Source organism: Mesoplodon densirostris, chromosome 10 (genome assembly GCF_025265405.1).
Source record: "Mesoplodon densirostris isolate mMesDen1 chromosome 10, mMesDen1 primary haplotype, whole genome shotgun sequence".
Classification (NCBI taxonomy): domain Eukaryota; kingdom Metazoa; phylum Chordata; class Mammalia; order Artiodactyla; family Ziphiidae; genus Mesoplodon; species Mesoplodon densirostris.
Genome location: NC_082670.1, coordinates 24,255,073 through 24,272,803, shown reverse-complemented (window position 1 = coordinate 24,272,803; position 17,731 = coordinate 24,255,073). Strand labels below are relative to the sequence as shown.

The following is a 17,731-nucleotide window of genomic DNA, read 5'->3' as shown; positions in this document are numbered from 1 at the left end:
ATGTCATGCCCGTTTCCAAGAGGAAACCCCTTACAGAAAACCCAGGTCCTCATCTTGGAGTTTTTCCTTGAGCCAGGGCAGCACTTGGTAGAGGTTGATGTGAAAGTCTCGGGCGTAAGCAGGTACCTGTTGCTGCCGCTTGCAGACGTCCACAACGCCCCAGCTGATCACACCAACCTGAAGAGGGCGAGGGCGTCCCAGGAACCGTTTGGTAGAATTCCTTCCTAATCCCGGGGAGCTACTCCCAGCTGCATCTGAGCTGACCTGGGAGGGTTAGACTAGGGGCCGAGCTCAGTCCTATCCCCTGGCACACAGATGAGACACACAGCCCTAAGTTGGCCAGTTCAAGGAAAAGTCCAAAGGTGAGGCAGGCTCCACCCTCCCCTTTCCAGCCACGTGCACTGAGCTTTCCTGCTTTGGGGGCCGTGCTGACCACTTGGCGTCTCCCCACAGAGAGGAAAGGGGAAACTCACTTGAATGAAGCGACTCTTCTTGTGAATAATCAGGGGACCACCAGAATCACCTACAGGGAGGGAGAAGCTGTAGGGGAAAAGACTCTTGGGCCTCAGGAACTTAGATCACGACCAAAGAGCCTTCTCTCACCTTTGCAAGTGTTGGGGTCGGCGTAGGGAGCCACCCCTCCGGTGCAAAGGAACCTGGGGGTGACCACCTCAGAGACGTCCTTGACTTTGTCATAGCCTATGGCATGTAGAGCATCCCTCTCACAGCCAGTTTTCTGTAAGTGAGGTGGGGATGCGCGTGGGAGAGGAGTGATGAACAAAGCTTGCTTAGGAAGCATTGGGGCTTCAAGGACCTCAGGATCCCACATTCCTCACCTTTTCCCCATTCTTGATGTAGACCTCCTTCCGAACCAGTGTCTTCTTACGATCCTTAGACAACTCGGACACAAACAGAGCTTTGATATCCTTTGCCGGGAGCAGCTCTTGCACTGGACCGATAGACAGACTGGGTCATTGCAGCACTCTCCCTTCCCCCACTGTCCTTGTCCCTCAACAAATGTCCCTCCACCCCTTCCTGTGAGCTAGAGACTGGGCGGGGCATCGCCTGCTCTTCCTGCAGCTCCCTCTCGCCTCCCTTGTCAGAACCTCGCCCTTCTACTCTCCCTGATTATGTCTTACTCTGTTGCCGGCACGTGGTTGACTGTGGAAGCCTCAAAGCTTGATTTGATCCCTCAGTGCAGGGGAGACAAATGGGCCTATTGAGAGATGGGGAAATTCAGGGATGGTGAACCCTGGACCTACCCCAGTCTTCCAGCCCTACCTTTCCCAGCCTTTTCTCTTTGGGAATCCAGCTGGCTCACCTGGTGGTCTCACCATACGTGAGCTTCTTCTTGAGCTTGATCAGGGCCACATCATAGTCATAAAATTCAGGAATACCTTTTGCTTTTTTTGCATTGAGGTTGTAGTTTGGGTGAAATAGGACTTCTTCTATCTCCCACTCCTGCTTCTTCCCTCCTGAAGTAGGAGAGTGGGTACCTCTAGACCACCCACTTCGCTGTAGGCAGTCTCCTGCCCCCGTGTCATCCCTAACTCAAGTCTTCCTCATCCCTAACTGGTCCAGCGTGCAAGGGAAGGGGCTGCGTTGAGGTCAGGTGGAGCGTGGGCTCTTGAAGAGAGTGGGAGGTACTGCCCAGAGGGCATGGCTGAAGCTCAGGATTGATTGGTTGCATCCTTACCTATGCTGACCTTGATTGAGTGTTGCTCGTCATCCACAGTGAAACAGTGTGCCGCTGTCAGCACAAAGTACTCAGACACCACGGCACCCATACAGCTCTCATGTCCCTTCAAAGGACGCTGGGAAAAGAGCGGCAGGGGGAAAGCTCGGCTTTCACGAACAACACCATCTCTGAACACTTTGCCCTTCCCCCCGACCGTCGTTTCACCCTGACCTCCCCTCCCGTAAGTCCCCGCCACCAGGACGCTGCACTCACGGTGACTGAGATCTTGGCCTGCCATGGCTGCTTGTGATAGTCAGTACCTTTCTTGTGCTCCCAAACCATGCCACAAAGACCCAGAGTCCGGCTTTCATCTGGCAAGAAAGGAGATTGTACTGAAAGCTGGGACACTTCATTTCCAAATGGCAGCAGCCTTTTGGGGAGGGACACCTACGTGTCTGTGGGGACCAGATGCCCATAGGAGGAAAGGGAAGGCAGGGGCACTTGTTTCCTTACATTGAGGACAGGGAACCACTGTGGTATCGTGAAAAGAACGGGGGACAGAGATCAGAGAGCTGGATGTTTTCAGGCCCAACTCTTGCTAACTTGCCATCCCTTGACCTCTCTTGGCCCCAGTTTCCACATCTGTAAAACAAGGGACTTAAGAAAGATCTCTGCATCATTCAGAGCTCTGTGACTCTAAGATCAGGGAGTGGGCAGTACCAGGAAGCAAGAATAGTGACACGGAGGTAGAGAAGGAGGAATGAGAAAGGACTTCCAGACTGCCAGGGGCTTCAGGAGGGGTGGAAGGATGAGTGACCTTGAGGGGTCTGGGGAGAGCTGAGCTTCCTGACCATCTCCTTATGCCCTTGTGATATCTTCCTACCAAGCATCTGTATGAAAACATCCTCCAGGTTGTCTACGTCCTTGAGTTTGAACACGTGTTGTTCTCTATCCTTCTTGGAAGCCAAAGCATTGATGTTGTCTTGGTCCACCAGAGGCCCAACCCCGAACACATAGATGTCTGAGAGAGAAAAAGGGAGGGTGAGGGTCCAGGCCCTGGGGGGCAGGAGCTAAGAAAGTGGGGTGCTGAGTCCTAGGCAATAAAACTCACCCAGGTAATCCTCCCTGGGGTTTTTGCGATTTCTACCAATGTCCAGCAAGTCCCGGATATGGTGAATGACAGAGACTGGATCCCCACCCATGTTGTGCAAGCCTGCAGGAGAGACCAGGACCATGAAGGTGGGAGACAAGGAAGGAAGAGGGTCAAGGAGGATAAACTGGCTAGAAGGAGTGACATATACGGCTGAGTGAGCAGGTTGGGGAGGAGATGGACGTGAGAGACGGTGGAGAGAAGGGTCCCTCCTCTTAAAGGCTCACAGGAAAGAGCAGCGCTCAGGCCCCCAGCCATGAGTCCAGTGTTACACGTGGACTGCAGGGCCACACGCTGGTTTGAGAGGGTGGGGAGTCAGAGGCAGGAGAAAGGTCCCTCTGACCATCAGTCATGAGGATGATGACATGGCGGGTGCGGTTCCAGGCATCAGGGAGGTCGTCCACTTCCCTGCTCATCATGTTGTATACTTCCAGGAGAGCCTTCTTGGTGTTAGTCCCTGCCTTCAACTTGTGGTCTGTGGAAAGGGAAGAAATCATCACCTCCACCTGGACTTCCAAGCCATCCTTGACCCCAGAGGCCTAGCAGCAACTGAGATCCACATCTGTCAACTTTTTGAGTTAATTGTCACCCCAGTGACTTCCCTTTGACAACAAAGTGACCGTCTCAGTTCCAAAGGGTTCCCACAACCCCCCATTTTCCAATGACCCTGCTGCCCATCCATGGATTAAAAAGGAGTCCTTGTCTCACTGCCCTCCCCACAACACTCCTGAAACTTCGGACCTCTCTGACCCCAAAGTGAACCTCCCACCATTCCCTTCCCTGACTCCCACCATTCCCTTCCCTGACTTCTGACCTTCGTAGTTGATTCGGTTGAGCTGCTCTGTGACCCAGTCTGCATCGCTGCTCTTTGGCTCAGACACTCTGATCAAAACTTTGGGGTCTGTGGCATATGTCACTAGACCATATTTTGGCCTCACCCCATAACTTGCCACCTGTGGGTGAGGGAAGCCAGGGGTCATGGCATTGAAAGTAGAATATATGGCTGGGAGGATTCAGCAGCTTTGCAGAGACAGACAGGGAAGGACATAGTAAGAGACTCATCACCCTGGGGTTCATGGAGGAGTCTGGGTTAAAGATCAAGAAACTGCTTCAAGTAAAAGGAAAGGAAGACAGGATAGGACCTGGAGGTTTTCTGGGACCCGGTGGCTCAGAGGGGCTGGGAGCATCAGGGAGCTAGTCCTGGCAGGGCAGTGAGGTCCATTCAGGGTCCCCACATTCAGGGAGAGGGGGCCCCACCTTCTCAATGAAGTTGCTGAGGCAATTCTTAGCCCCTGTGAAGTTGCGGGACCCAATGCTGTCTGATCCATCCAGCACCAGGTAGATGTTCATGGAGCCCGAGGGGTCCAGGATAATCTTCCTCTTCTGTTGTTCGCCTGGGGGCCACCAGAGAGACTCAGGCTCCAGGATGCATGGTTCTCCTGCCCCTTCTCCATCCTCCCCCCACCCCCAATTCCCTCCCCTGCCTCCCCTCTCTATCTTCAAACCTGGGCTGTGCCCATCCTCAGCATCAACTCCTTCTATGGTCTCTGTCAGGGAAGACAGGAAGGCTTCGGCCACCTCTGCAGGAGTATCGTACATAAAGGAGTCTGGGAGAAGTCAGAAAGCAGGTCAAATGTCTGGGAGGGCCAGGGACACAGTGACGAGAGATGGTGGGTTTCCAGGGTGGGAAGGGCTCAGAAGTTCTTCGGGGAGCTTTAGAAGTGAGGAAGGAGCTGGGTTGCAGTAGGGGGAGAAGGCGGTGCTCTGGTGTGGGAATGGGAGGATGGGAGAGCAGGATCTGACATGAGGGTACAGATCAAGGGTCACCTTGGCAAGAAGGCTCCGTTCCACTCCAAGAGCCTCCTTCCTGACATGTTCGCCGCTGGGAGCCACGGAGAGTGAGCCCCCGGCTGCAGTAGTAGGTGACACTGTCTTCAAGGCGGTACTGGCTGCCCACCTTCCTTGTGCCAATGGGGATGCCCGGGTTCAGGCAGTACCCCGCTGCAGAAGCACGAGACATGGAGGTAAGGGCCAAAGCCTGAGGGCAAGGTAGAGCGCAAGAGCTATGGTGCCAGTTCCTCAGGCTGAGGGTGGTCAGGAAGAAGGTACTGTCGTGGGAAAGGGGGATGCTTCTCACCTCCATCATCGCAGATGGCCGTTTCCCCATCCCACCGACCCGTCACTTGGCAGGTGCGATTGGCAGAGCCCCGGAGGTTGTAACCATCATAGCAGCGGAAAGAGATCTCGTCACTCAAATTGTAGTAGGGGGCCCGGGGCCAGTACTCCCCGTTCTCAAAATCCTGTGGTCTGGGACAGCGAATTGCTTTGGGGGAGGAGAACAAGTAGACGTTACTGAGACGGAAGGGCTGCCCTCTAGGATATCCCTCCTGGTCTCAGGGACCCCGTCACTGAGAAACAGCGCCTTCTCGGTCCTACAGGATCAGCTACTACCCTTGACCCCTGGAGGGTACCTCAACCCATGAGGAATCCTGCCACTCCCCCCTCCCCAGTTCTGAGTGTTCTTTGAACTGCCAGGGCTGCCTGACACAGGGTAAACGCTTAGTAAAGGTTAGCTCCCCTAGCTCCCTTCATTCTCCCTCCGTCCCACCTCCAGCCCTTGCTCAGCTCCCACCCTTGCTCAGCCCAACTTGTCAGCCTGCCTGGTCTCCACACAAGTCTAATCTTATCCAAGTCTGGACCTTGGCCACCACCTGCTCCGTCCCTCTGCTGGCCCATGCCCATCCTCACTGCCCTCCAACCTTTGCATTCGGCCCTCTTGACAATCTTTTTGTCTTGGGTCTGCAGGGTGCTCCAGGATCCCGTGGATCTGCAGGTACGAATCTGCACAGGGTATGGGTAGAAGCCAGAAGGACACAAGTACTCCAGTGACTGGCCCGCCTTGAGAAGCCGGAAGGAGCCACCTTTGATCTCTACTCCCTCCAGAGAGCAGGGGCTTTGGGGCCCGGCCTCAGGCAATGGCGTCATGCTCACACCTAAAGAGAAAGGCTGGTGAAGCCCAGCCTCACAAGGCCAAGGACGGATCCTGGGGGCAGCAGGGGTGGGGGGAGGGGGGCTGTGACCTCACTTACCTCCAGACAAGAGGCCCAGGATCAAGGGTACCAGGCAGAGTTGGGGGCTGCAATTGCTCCCCATGGTGACGGAAGACAGGAGAGAAACGGGGGCTGGTGGCAGGATGGCCTCTCCTGGCTTCTGCTGCGGTGTCTGCTTGGCTCGATGTCCAAGCAGAAACTCCGAACTGAGCCTGGTCACACTCCCTTCCCCTGCCCCTCACAGCCTCCAGCCTTTTATGCAATCTGTGTTCTGGCACCTGCTGCCCGCCCCACCCACCCTACCCATGTCACTTTCCGGAATGTCCGAGCGGGAGGGCCCCACTGAGCTGCCAATCAAGGAAACAGAAACTGCAAAACCCCACCTTTTGCTGCCCGAGGTCCAGGACTCTGTCAGCACCTCCTCTCAGCTCCAGTTCCTCCCCAACAAGCCCAGACCTCCCCCTTGGGGACTAGATATAAGGCCCTCACTGGCTCCCCTGTTGACTCTGTTATGGAGCAGAGTCCAGCCGTTGTTTGTCCAGCAGGGTCTCTGACCTGCCTTCTTGCCGTTCCTGGAATCATTCTGGCCTCTCTCTCCCCGCAGGCCAGCCCCCAGGCAGAGGCACAGACAGATGTGGAAATCATTGATTTTTATTAATTTCATAGCCAGGTAATTCCCTGTGAAAGTAGAAGGAGAGTGAGGCAAGTAAAGCAGAGGGTGGGGCCCGCACTGGCAGGAGGACCAGGGGTTCCCCAGCGTGGATGCGCCGCTGCTCCAGGATCCTGGAAGCAGGCACGCGCTCAGAGCAAGGCGTGCGGATGGGTCATGGAGGCTGAGGGTGGACGTTCGGGGGTAGGAGACGGGAGAGATGGTGGGTCCTAGCAGGACAGCAAAGGGCTCAGTGGCCACGATCAGAGGGGCAAAAAGTTCAGGACGCCCTCCAGGTGCTGCCTCAGCCAGGGCTGCAGGTGGAAGAGACTGATGTGGAAATCTCGTGGTGGTGGGACCCTGCCACGGGGCGCGCTTTTGCGGGAGTTCTTATCAGAGCTGCCACAGGGGTTGTAGAGACCCCAGCTCACCAGGCCCACCTGGAAGAAGGAGAGGTTGGGTGGGGTGGGGACGCTGCCCCGGTCCCAGCCCCAAGCCCCAACCTCCTTAGTTCCTTCAAAGGCCTGCCTGGTGCCTCCACAAGGCCAAGATCCTGTAACTCCAGTCCTGCGAGCTTCCCCCCCTTCTCTCCTCACCTGAAAAAACCTGAATCTCCGCTCAAGGAAAACTGCTCCCCCAGATTCTCCTGCCAGAAAGGAGGGACAAGAGACTGTCATCCTGACTCTCATCACTGCATCAGGGCAGTGCACCGGTGTCCTGGCATGCAAGTTGACCAGAGGGACACAGGTGGCCTTCCCCTCAGGAGTCCAGACTCCAGGGTGGGGACTGGGGGTGAGAAGTGGAGGTGGGGGGGCTCACCCTTGCAGGGATTGTCATCCCCCTGCATCCCACTGCATAGGAACTGGTCTGTCACCACCTCTCTGACATCTGTCAAGTTGGGGAACGTGGTTTTGTCTTGGGAGACGACCTTGACACAGTTTGTCCACTGCAGTAGGGGTGGAATAAGACAGGAGGATGGAGTGAGCAGGCCCAGGGGACACCTGGCCGTGTAGCTAGGCCTGGACGAGGGGTGACTTGGAGTCAGATGGAGAAAGCACTCAGAGCTAGGGGATGAAGAGAGACGTTCCGGGAGTTGCCACGGGGGATCCCATCCCCCCACAGCATACTGGACCCGAGACCCTCACCTCCAACCCTGTCTTGAGGTTAACGTTCAGCTTGTCCCCATTCAAAGCCACGAAATGAGCAGGAATGCTCAACTTGTTCAGAAGTTCACTCTCTACCGTCAAGGAAAAGGATGTTAGTACTGGTCCCTTTACCCAGCATCCAGATTCCCGACTTGGGAACTGCAGCACAGTCCACGTCATCAGCCCCCAAGCCCTGATCCCAGTTCTTCATGCACCCTAAGCCCAGCACTCACCGTGGTCTCTGCAGGTGCTGCCTGGAAGTCTCCGCAAAGCCAGATTGGCCTCCACCGTGCAGGGAAGGCAGATAGGCCTGAGGAGAAGGACAAGGGTCACAGAGACCCATCCTTGGTGTCCCCTCCTCCAGTGCTCCCCAGAGCACTTCTCACCCAGAGGGCACCCTCCCATCCCAGACTCCGGCACCTGGCGTGGGTGGACATCTTCACTTTCTGGGCCAGCTTTAGCAGAGCGATGTCATCGCCATAGAACTCGGGGATTCCCTGATTCTTCTTGGCAAAGACATTGAACCCCGAGGAGATCACCGCCTTCTCAATTTGGAATTCTTTGCCCCACTGGGAGCTGGGATCCCCTGGAAACAATGTGGCAGATTAGGCTGGACCAGGGCTGCTGAAGGGGCCAGAGGCTAGGGACAAGGGGTGGGAGCTCTGCCCACGGGGTCGGGAAGCGGGTGCAGGCCCTTCCTTACCCACGCTGACCCTCCACAGGGAGTGGTCCTCGGCGTTGCGGAGGCAGTGAGCGGCTGTCAGGACCCACTGGTCCGAGATCAGGGCCCCTCGGCAGGTCTCCTGGCTCTTGGGCTGCAGGGGAACAGGTGATCTTCAGGGACTGCTGTGTCTCTGGCTCATGGCCGCTGCCACCTCTGGGATCCAAGCCCCATCCCTCCTTCCTGGTACCTTAATAGTGACATGCCAGGGTGTCCTCTCCTGGGCAGAGGCATTGGCAGACATGTTCCCTACCCCACAGATGGTGTCCGTGAGCTGGGAGACATCTGTGGTCGTGAGGAGCAGATGGTGAAGGAGGCTGGTGAGGGGCACTGTGAGCAGGTGCCAGCACGGACCCTTGGCCGGCTCCACACTGGCCACACCACTCTGGAGAGGGCGAAGCACACTCACCCAGCATGTGCTCAAAGACCTGGCTCAGAGCCTTCACATCCTTCAGAATGAAGGCATGCCTCTCGCCATCCTTCTTGGACCCCAGCTCATTCAGTTCTCTCCAGTCCACATCCAGGTTGCCCACGCCGATGGCATAGATGTCTGATGGGGAGGAAATCACCAGAATCTTGTGGCTGAGGGGCTACCCCTCTGAGCCAGCGTGGGTGCCAGTCAGAACTGCCCTGGGGTGGACCATAGCTTCCGGTCTTCTCCCACCCTTTGTACCCCTCATGGGCCTTTTTTGCAGTTATGATGGGAACTGGACAGTTATCACGCCCCACGTGTTTTCTCTATTTCCCTGCAGTTCCTGCCTCTTTTTCATGAGGTGTGTTCAAGCATTTAACTCTGGCCCAGTGATGCTAAGGAGTTAGGGAGTGGAGTTTGTGTTTTGCCTTCCTTAGGCCAGGGTTTTCAAGAGGAATATGCTTACCTCCAAGGGGCAGGTGAAGTGGGTGGCATGAACAGAAATGAGAGGACCCGGGGGAAAGTAAAACTTGGGGCCTCAAAACCAGCTGCCCTTTCTTATCCAGAGCGTTTCTCTTTGAAGTTCTTTTCTGGTCAAAGGTCAGTGCAATTTTTGTTTAGTCTGAATTAGAGGAGCTGTTCTTTCAGAGACTGCAACTGCCAGAGCCTTAGTTATCTACACTGCTAAGGGAAGAAAGGCCAGGAACAGTCCCTATAAGGAATCCGGGCCTTTTCTTCCTGGAGAGGTTTGTGGAAGGCTGAGGCTGATGGTGAATGAAAACGACGACAATGACGATGGTGGTGGCCGCCACCGCACACTGTGTTTGTCTGTGCCAGGCAATGTTTGAGCATTTACCCTTATCGGCCAGTGAGGTAGGTCCTTGTACTATATCCTTACAAGTAAAGAAACAACCCATGGCCACAGCCAATCAAAGATGAACCCAAGTTTGAAACCACGGGCAGTTTGATCACTCTTCAGTGTGACCCTCGGCTGCCTTCATACAGAACAACACAGCCTGGGGTCTCGATAGAAATAGAGCCAAGATGCTAGAACCCCTGGCTGTGGGCCCTGGGCCCCCGGCAGGGCAGTACAGATGGGGCGGGGGCGGAGGCTCACCCAGATAGTCTTTCCTCTTCTGGTTGATGTTCAAGACCTCCTTGATATTGTCAACAGCCACCTTGGGAGAGCCACCCATGTTGGACTTTCCTAGAACAAGGAAGGAAAAGAATTGTCCATCTGGGTGATGTATCACGATTCCCCCCAGCCCTGGAAGAGAGGGGAAGCATTCATCCTGGGGACCTCAACACCTACACTCCCTACTCGAGTTTCAAGATACATTACTTACTGAAGTTCTTTAGCACTGGGCCAGGGGCACCCTACACTTTATCTCCTTTGATTCTCATGAAGCCCCAGTAAGTGTGGGTCTACTCATTTTATAGACAAGAAATCTGATTTCTAGAGGAGCCATGTCATTTGGACAAAATCAAGAGATAAATGGCAGAGCCCAGATCCACTAGCCAGTCTGCCCTTCCATTGGTGGACTTCGACATCACTGGTCCAGAGCCACGCCTGCCCATCCAGCTCCCTCTATGTGACCTCCCAGGTAATAACAATAACTAACACTTATAATCATAAAGCACTTTTACACAAAGTACTTAAATTGCTCTTCATAAAAACTGTGTAAGGGGACTTCCCTGGCAGACCAGTGGTTAAGACTCCACGCTTCCACTGCAGGGGGCGAGGGTTCAATCCCTGGTCAGGGAACTAAGATCCCACATGCCGTGCGGCATGGCCAAAAAAATTTTTAAAAATAAACAACAACAACAAAACTGTGTACAGAAAGGAAGGCAGTTTCCATTATCCATAATTGTTGTGGTTGTCATTTCCGTCATCATCGACACTATTTCTACCTTATAAATAAGAAACCAAGGCCCTAAGTGGCAGGGGGAGAACCAGAATGCAGGTCTCTGACCCCACATTGCTGCTCCTTCCACTATGCCAGACTCACTCACAGAGACGGCGATACCCACCATCTGTCAGAAGGATTATGGCATGTCGGATTTCCTGCCAGGCCGCCGTGTTCATACTGAGCCGTTGCATTTGGTTATTCATCATGATATAGACACAATTTAGGGCCTCGTAGATGTTGGTCCCGGTTCCATTTTCATGGTCTGGAATATGTGAAGACGAAAAACTCTCTTAGAAACTTCCCACCTACCACCTGGGAGAAGGGAATCACTCTATTTTCCCCAAACACTGGAAATGCATTTATCAATAGATTTGATAAACACAGACTTTTGATATCCAGTTAGAGATTTGGCATCATTGCCCGTTCAGACATTAAAAGACTTTCCCTTTAGAAATGCTCATTGCATAACCCCACTAAAGGCCATCCTAAAGTCCCAAGACTCAAAGATGGGGTTTCCAAAGAAAGTGCGTTGTTTCAGCCAACTGCCACCTACCACCCAGGTAGTTTCCTAATGACAGGAGGAGACTATGAAAACCAGACCATGTGGTTCTGGCATCAGAGAGGAGCCAAAGACCTGCATGGTGCATTTGGACATGTAGCACGTGCGAGGAAGCCCAGAGTTGGTAGGAGCTGGGACTCCCTGACCATGAACCTGACTTGGAAGCCACACCACCTAAGGAACCTTAGTCCCAGAGCCCTGGGACTTGAGTGCCACCAAGAAGCCTCACTCTCTCTCAAACTTGTCCAGTATCTCTGCAGGCACAGAGAGCTCATCCCCTGCCCCCACTCCCATCACCTTCATTTGATGACATCATACCTTTATAGTGGGCGTTCTCCAGACTGTGGGCCACTTCAGTCACATCCTCAGATTTGTTGTCCAGGACAGACATGATGACTTTGGGCTTTGATGCAAAAGTGATGATGGCGACACTAACCTTGATCTCAAAGCTGAAGATCTGTGAAGGGCAAGTGAGAGGTAGTGTGAAAGGCTCCCAAACCAAAGGGGAGTTGGTAAGGGAGCCAGCAAAAGGCCCTGGAGGAGGCAGAGAGCCCGGACAGAGACTGACAGTTGCAAGGCCCTTGGAGAGTCCCTTCCTGGGAAACGGTTGCCTGAAGAAGCCAGGAAAGTGACATTTGTTGGTCCTCTCCTCTCTTTGACTGGCTCACTCTTCATTTAATCCTCACCTCAATGCTGTGAAGGGTCGTGATGATCCCTATTATACAGATGAGGAAGCTGAGGCTTGTTTACCTTGCCCCAGATCACACCACTGGTAAGAGGTGGAGGTAGAATTCAAATATATCGGCACTTTGTCGAGTTTTGCAGCCTCATGGCTTAATGAGTTACTTAACTTTACGTCTTAAGAGAGACACTAAGGAGCACAAAAGCTGCCTTCTTTCAAATGTAGCTGAGAGGGAAAACATATATCTACACAAACTATTGTGAAAAGCATAACTAACAAGCAAAGTCCTGGCAAGGAATCTGAACCAAGTGGTTCCAAACTCTTCTGTTCATGCACCTCGTCAGTCGAGACATTCTGAGCACGTACCTCAATATAGGTATATGTATTTATAAAGTATACTCATACTTATAAAGTGTATCACTATTTAAATATATTATACACATTTTAAAACATATAGAAAATATTGAAATTTTAAGAGGAAATTATTAAATATTAAGTTCTTAATTTAAGTTAAATTACAATCATTCACCATGGATACCAGTATTTTCCTGCCACGCGCCAGAGGATTATTTTGGATACCCCTCTGTGAAGACCACTGTTCTAGATGATGAATTCCTGGAAAGTGGGGTCTCAGCCTTGTTCATCTTTGAGGTCCCCCCACACCCAGAACAGTGCCTGACATAGAGTAGCTACCCCAACAGTGTTTGTGGAATGAAAAATAGGATCCTCTAAATTAAATCCGTGATTCCTGCATGGCATGTGTGTAATCTGGGAAGACTTCTTGGAGGAGGTGGGCTGTGAGTGGGATTCTGAGGAAGGGAAGGAGACAGAGACCGTGAGTGCAGGAAGGCTGCTGGTATGTGCGAGCTCCTATTTCCTGACCCTGTCCACCAGGTGGGAGGCGCTCTTCTTGAAGATTTCAAAGTCCTCTTCCTCCACGCTCTGAGATGCGTCCAGGAGCACATAGAGGTTCAGGTGACCCGAGCGCTGGATTTGTATTTTGCGGCCCACGTTTTCTGGAAGAAATGTGGAAGGGGAAGATTGAGACTCCACCTCCTACCCACTCTCTTGCCAAGGCAATCAGGCCCCTCTACCTCAGCCCCGCTGAGCCCACCGGAGGCTCCTGGCCCCTCGGAAGCTTGCCCCTCCCCTGCTCCCTCCCAGCACCCTGCCACCCCCCCCTTCAAGCACTCACCCTTCTTCTTCTGGGTGGGATTGGTGGTTCCAAGGAGGTGGGACAAGGAGGTGCCCAGGGCAGGGGCCACATCCTCGGGAAAGTCGTAAGAGTAGGGCTCTGTGGGGAGAGCCACCGGGGTCAGCTGCGGCCAGGGGTGGGGGCCCAGGAGTCTCAGGAGGGTCAGAGCAGCTACTCACGGCGGCAGATGGGCTCCATCCCACTCCAGACCCCATCATCCTGGCACTCTCGCTCCACAGACCCCGTCAGCACCAGATTCGAGGAGCAGCGGTAGCTGACCTTGTCCCCAAGGCCGAAGCGAGACCCTGTCCGCACTGCACCCACGGCAATGCCCGGGTTGGGGCAGTGGCTGGCTGTGAGGAGCAAAGGAAGGTGGAGGTGAGCAGGGACCCGCCTCCTCAGCCTCTGGGCGCTGCTCACACACCCTCTCCCGCCAGGCTCTTCTTCCTCTACAGACCCTCAGAGCCTCTGCGGGTCCCTTGGCCTCTCCCTTGAGAGACACCACAGCTGTGCCTCCCAGGTGTGTGGATAGAAAACCTGAAGTAGGGAAAAAGATTTAGAACTCAGTGGCCCAGTTGCCAGCTAAAGCATACCAATCCCAACCCAGGGACTCTGCCTGTATCCATCCCAGAGCCTCAGGGAAGATGCTGGCTTCCTCAGGGAAGGAGCCCTACCTCTCCACAGAGAATATCTGCAAACAATGAGACATCACTACACACCCACCAGAATGGCTAAAACTAAAAAGATGGGTAATTCCAAGTGTCAGAGATGATGTGGGACAACCAGAACTGTTACATTGCTAGAGTGTCAAATCAGGAAGCCGTTTGCAGCCTCTTCTGAAAGAAAACATATGCCAACGTGTGACCCAGTAATTCCGCTCCTAGGTAATATGCTCAAGAGAAATGTGTCTAGTGCACCCAATCACACATAAGGATGTTCATAGAGTTTTACTTATAATAACCAAAAACTGGAAAAAACCCAAATACCCATCAACAGGAGAATGCATAGATAAACTGTAATATGTAATGGAACTACAAAGCAATAAAAAATAACAAACTGCTGATACACAGGAAAACATGGATACCTCTCATAGGCAGAATGCTGAATAAAGGAAGACAGATGCAAAAGAGCACATTCTGTATGATTCCACTTCTATGAGGTGTAAGAATAAGCTAAACGGGGCTTCCCTGGTGGCGCAGTGGTTGAGAATCTGCCTGCCAATGCAGGGGATGCGGGTTCGAGCCCTGTCTGGGCAGATCCCACAAGCCACGGAGCAACTGGAACCGTGAGCCACAACTACTGAGCCTGCGTGTCTGGAGCCTGTGCTCCGCAACAAGAGAGGCCGCGATAGTGAGAGGCCCGCGCACCGCGATGAAGAGTGGCCCCTGCTCACCACAACTAGAGAAAGCCCTCTCACAGAAATGAAGACCCAACACAGCCAAAATAAATAAGTAAATTAATAAATTTAAAAAACAAAAGAATAAGCTAAACGAATCTGTGGAGACCAGAAGTCCGAAGAGTGGTTACTTTGTGGGAGGGAACAGGAGGGAACCTCCTGATATAATGGGCCCTCGCTCTTGGGTGGTGATTACGTGGGTGGATACACGTAAAAGGATACTTGTGGGTATAAAAAGTTCATCAAGCTGAATACTTAAGATCTGTACGCTTTAGGTAGTTTAAACCTCAATTTTCAAATGAATTATATTTATGTTTGAATAAATGGCTATTGTCAAAGAATCAAGGACATAAATAGGGAGCCAACAGCTGGGCACCAGGTGAGGGTATGGTCCTGCCAGCTCATGGACTCTAAACCTTCTGTATTATGTATTTAGAACTGTGATCCAGGAAGCTTCCAAAGCCCACAGGCAAATGTGGCTCCAGGGAATCCCAGGAACCCCACTTCTGTCAAGCAGAGACCCCCAATCTTTCACAGGGGCAGTAATGACCACGACAAAAGTGTATGTGGTGTTTAGCACATTCTAGGGGCTGTTCCAGATGCAACTCACTTGATACACAATGGCAACCCCATGCAGTCAGTACTCTTACCATCCCCATTTTACAGATATGAAAACTGAGGCACAGAGAGGTTAAATAACCTGCCCAAAGGCTGTCAAAATCAGAACCAGGCTTGGAACCCAAACTTGCTCCCGAGGCAAGGCACCTAAGCGCAACACTTGATTCCCTTCATCATATCTTCCCTACAATAGCCCAGGGCGCCCAAATACCAATCTGGCTTTGAGGCATTTGGAAAAGCTGGACAGAGTATTTGGAGCCTTTATGTTGGATCTGAAGCTTAGCACCAACTTCCTTGAGCCAGGATCCCCACAGGCCAGAGATGTGTGATTATAGACCTCAACTGACCAAAATCTAGGAATATGATTTTGGCACCAAAAACACCAGGCCCCTGTCCCCACAGAGGCTCCCTGCACACATATCTGGTTCCAGGGCTCCTGGGAGACCCCTGCCCCCATGCAGCCATCTGTCAGGGCACTCACCGCCGTTGTCACACACAGCTGTCTCCCCATCCCACATGCCATTGGGGCGACAGTGCCGCACGGGCGAGCCCCGCAGTATGAAGCCATCCTCACACTCGAAGCTCAGGTTGCCGCCCACAGGGTGGGACCCCAGCCGTGGGGTGTATACGCCGTTCTCAAAGGTAACAGGGGCTGGACAGCGAACAGCTGGAGGGAGAGAAGGGCATGAGAATATAAGGATGGAGGGATAACACCTGGGCTGGACACCAACTGGGTGAAGTTCAGCTTGGATGCATGGGTAGAGCCAGCTGGTTGTCAAAATATTAGGTTGATGCCCGTGAAATTGCTACTTTTGGCAGTTGGTTGAATATTGGCAGTTTCACACAGTTCAACCTAATAGATTGAGAAACAGCCACTTCTCTCAGCCCCCTGAGGGCCATGTCCACCCCAGCCCCTCCCCTGGGGTCCTCAGACGTCCCATGAGTGGATAACTAGAGGGGTGACTCCTGGTACAACAGGGGATGCCAGGACAATTCAGCATCCATCCCGAACGGTCAGTACTGTGCAGTTAATTGTTCAGTATTCTAACAATCATCCCTGGGCTTCCCTGGTGGCGCAGCGGTTGAGAATCCGCCTGCCAATGCAGGGGACATGGGTTCAAGCCCTGGTCCGGGAAAATCCCACATACCACGGATCAACTAAGCCCATGCGTCACAACTACTGAGCCTGTGCTCTGGAGCCCGCAAGCCGCAACTACTGAAGCCCGTGTGCCTACAGGCTGTGCTCTGCCACAAGAGAAGCCACTGCAATGAGAAGCCCAAGCACCACAAAGAAGAGTAGCCCCCACTCACTGCAACTAGAGAAAAGCCCCCGTGCAGCAACTAAGATCCAATGCAGCCAAAAATAAATAAATAAATAAATTATTTAATTAATTAATTTTTTAAAAAAAGAATCCACCTGCCAGTGCAGGGGACACGTGTTCCATCCCTGGTCTGGGAAGATCCCACATGCCGCAGAGCAACTAAGCCCGTGCACCACAACTACTGAGCCTGTGCTCTAGAGCCCGCGAGCTACAACTACTGAGCCCACGTGCCACAACTACTGAAGCCCGTGCACCTAGACCCCGTGCTCCGCAACAAGCCACCGCAGTGAGAAACCCGCACACCGCAACGAAGAGCAGCCCCCGCTCGCCGCGACTAGAGAAAGCCTGCTCGCAGCAACTAAGACACAACTCAGTCAAAAATAAATAAATAAACTTATAAAAAAAAATCATCCCTGGCTTTGGTACCCCACAATCTACATCAGAGCCTGCCTCCGATGCCTTGCTATTGGGCAGTTGACATTTTCCCACTATTTTGAAAAACCCTGTGGAAAAGAAGCTTTGCCACCCCATCTAGTCATATTAAGCCCCACCCTGAGTAGACCAAACAGAAGTCCTGGGGTGGCCGCTGGCGGGGAGCCTCACGTTTGCACACCGCCTTTGTCCGCTGGGTGGATCTCGGGAAATGCCACCGTCCGTTGCTCTTGCACAGGCTTGTCGCCACCGGGTATGGGTAAAGGCCCAGGGGGCAGGAGTAGGTGAGGATACTTCCAGGGGCCCAGCCATTGCTGAGGGTGAAAGTGCCCCCAGAGATATTCACGTTCTGAGGGCAGGAGGGAGTGGTCGTAGCCAAGCCTGTGGGCATGGGGACACGACACAGAAATGGAGAAAAGAAGGAAGGCATGGATAAGAAAAGGAAAGCAGAAGAGACTGTCCGCTTCACACGTGGAGACTCAATCTGGGTAGCACTGGCCTTGCCCCACAGGACCCCAGCATCCCCCCTCGCCTGCTCCTACCTGGGTACAGGGGCAGCAGGCAAAGGACAACCGTCAGTGGCTCCATGGTGTCTACCTTACGGGCACGGAGAGGCAGAGAGCCGGGAGAGGGAAAAGGTCATCTGACTTCCCGAAAACCAGAGTTGGCTCAGCAGCTGCTTCATCTGCTGCCAGAGAAAGAAAACTAGGGAGTGGCAGAAGGTAGGGGGGATGTTCTCTCGTTAGGAGAAAAAATAATCAGGGATTGGGGACTGAGCTGAGGGGGTGAAACTTCCAGTCTGTCTCCCTAAT

The 17,731-nt window shown here is 53.2% G+C and overlaps 2 protein-coding genes across 2 annotated transcripts; both read right to left on the bottom strand.

Moving 5' to 3' along the window:
* Positions 1 to 30: 30 nt before the first annotated feature.
* On the bottom strand, positions 31 to 5,981 carry CFB (complement factor B). Its single transcript, XM_060109179.1, has 18 exons — positions 5,918 to 5,981; positions 5,588 to 5,821; positions 4,966 to 5,151; positions 4,656 to 4,829; positions 4,334 to 4,435; positions 4,086 to 4,222; positions 3,643 to 3,781; positions 3,172 to 3,303; positions 2,790 to 2,891; positions 2,562 to 2,699; positions 1,952 to 2,049; positions 1,697 to 1,814; positions 1,322 to 1,475; positions 1,140 to 1,216; positions 837 to 949; positions 604 to 736; positions 474 to 523; positions 31 to 177 (listed from the first exon to the last, which is right to left on the bottom strand). The coding sequence occupies exons 1-18, from the start codon at positions 5,979 to 5,981 to the stop codon at positions 31 to 33; spliced, it is 2,298 nt and encodes a 765-aa protein (XP_059965162.1).
* Positions 5,982 to 6,716: 735 nt separating this feature from the next.
* C2 (complement C2) lies at positions 6,717 to 17,510 on the bottom strand. The gene is made up of 18 exons (XM_060109181.1): positions 17,462 to 17,510; positions 17,091 to 17,300; positions 15,647 to 15,832; positions 13,331 to 13,504; positions 13,152 to 13,250; positions 12,839 to 12,972; positions 11,593 to 11,731; positions 10,837 to 10,977; positions 9,923 to 10,012; positions 8,803 to 8,943; positions 8,584 to 8,678; positions 8,376 to 8,487; positions 8,093 to 8,258; positions 7,906 to 7,982; positions 7,673 to 7,764; positions 7,347 to 7,473; positions 7,124 to 7,173; positions 6,717 to 6,967 (listed from the first exon to the last, which is right to left on the bottom strand). The coding sequence occupies exons 1-18, from the start codon at positions 17,505 to 17,507 to the stop codon at positions 6,791 to 6,793; spliced, it is 2,256 nt and encodes a 751-aa protein (XP_059965164.1). The 5' UTR covers positions 17,508 to 17,510; the 3' UTR covers positions 6,717 to 6,790.
* Between the last annotated feature and the right edge of the window lie 221 nt (positions 17,511 to 17,731).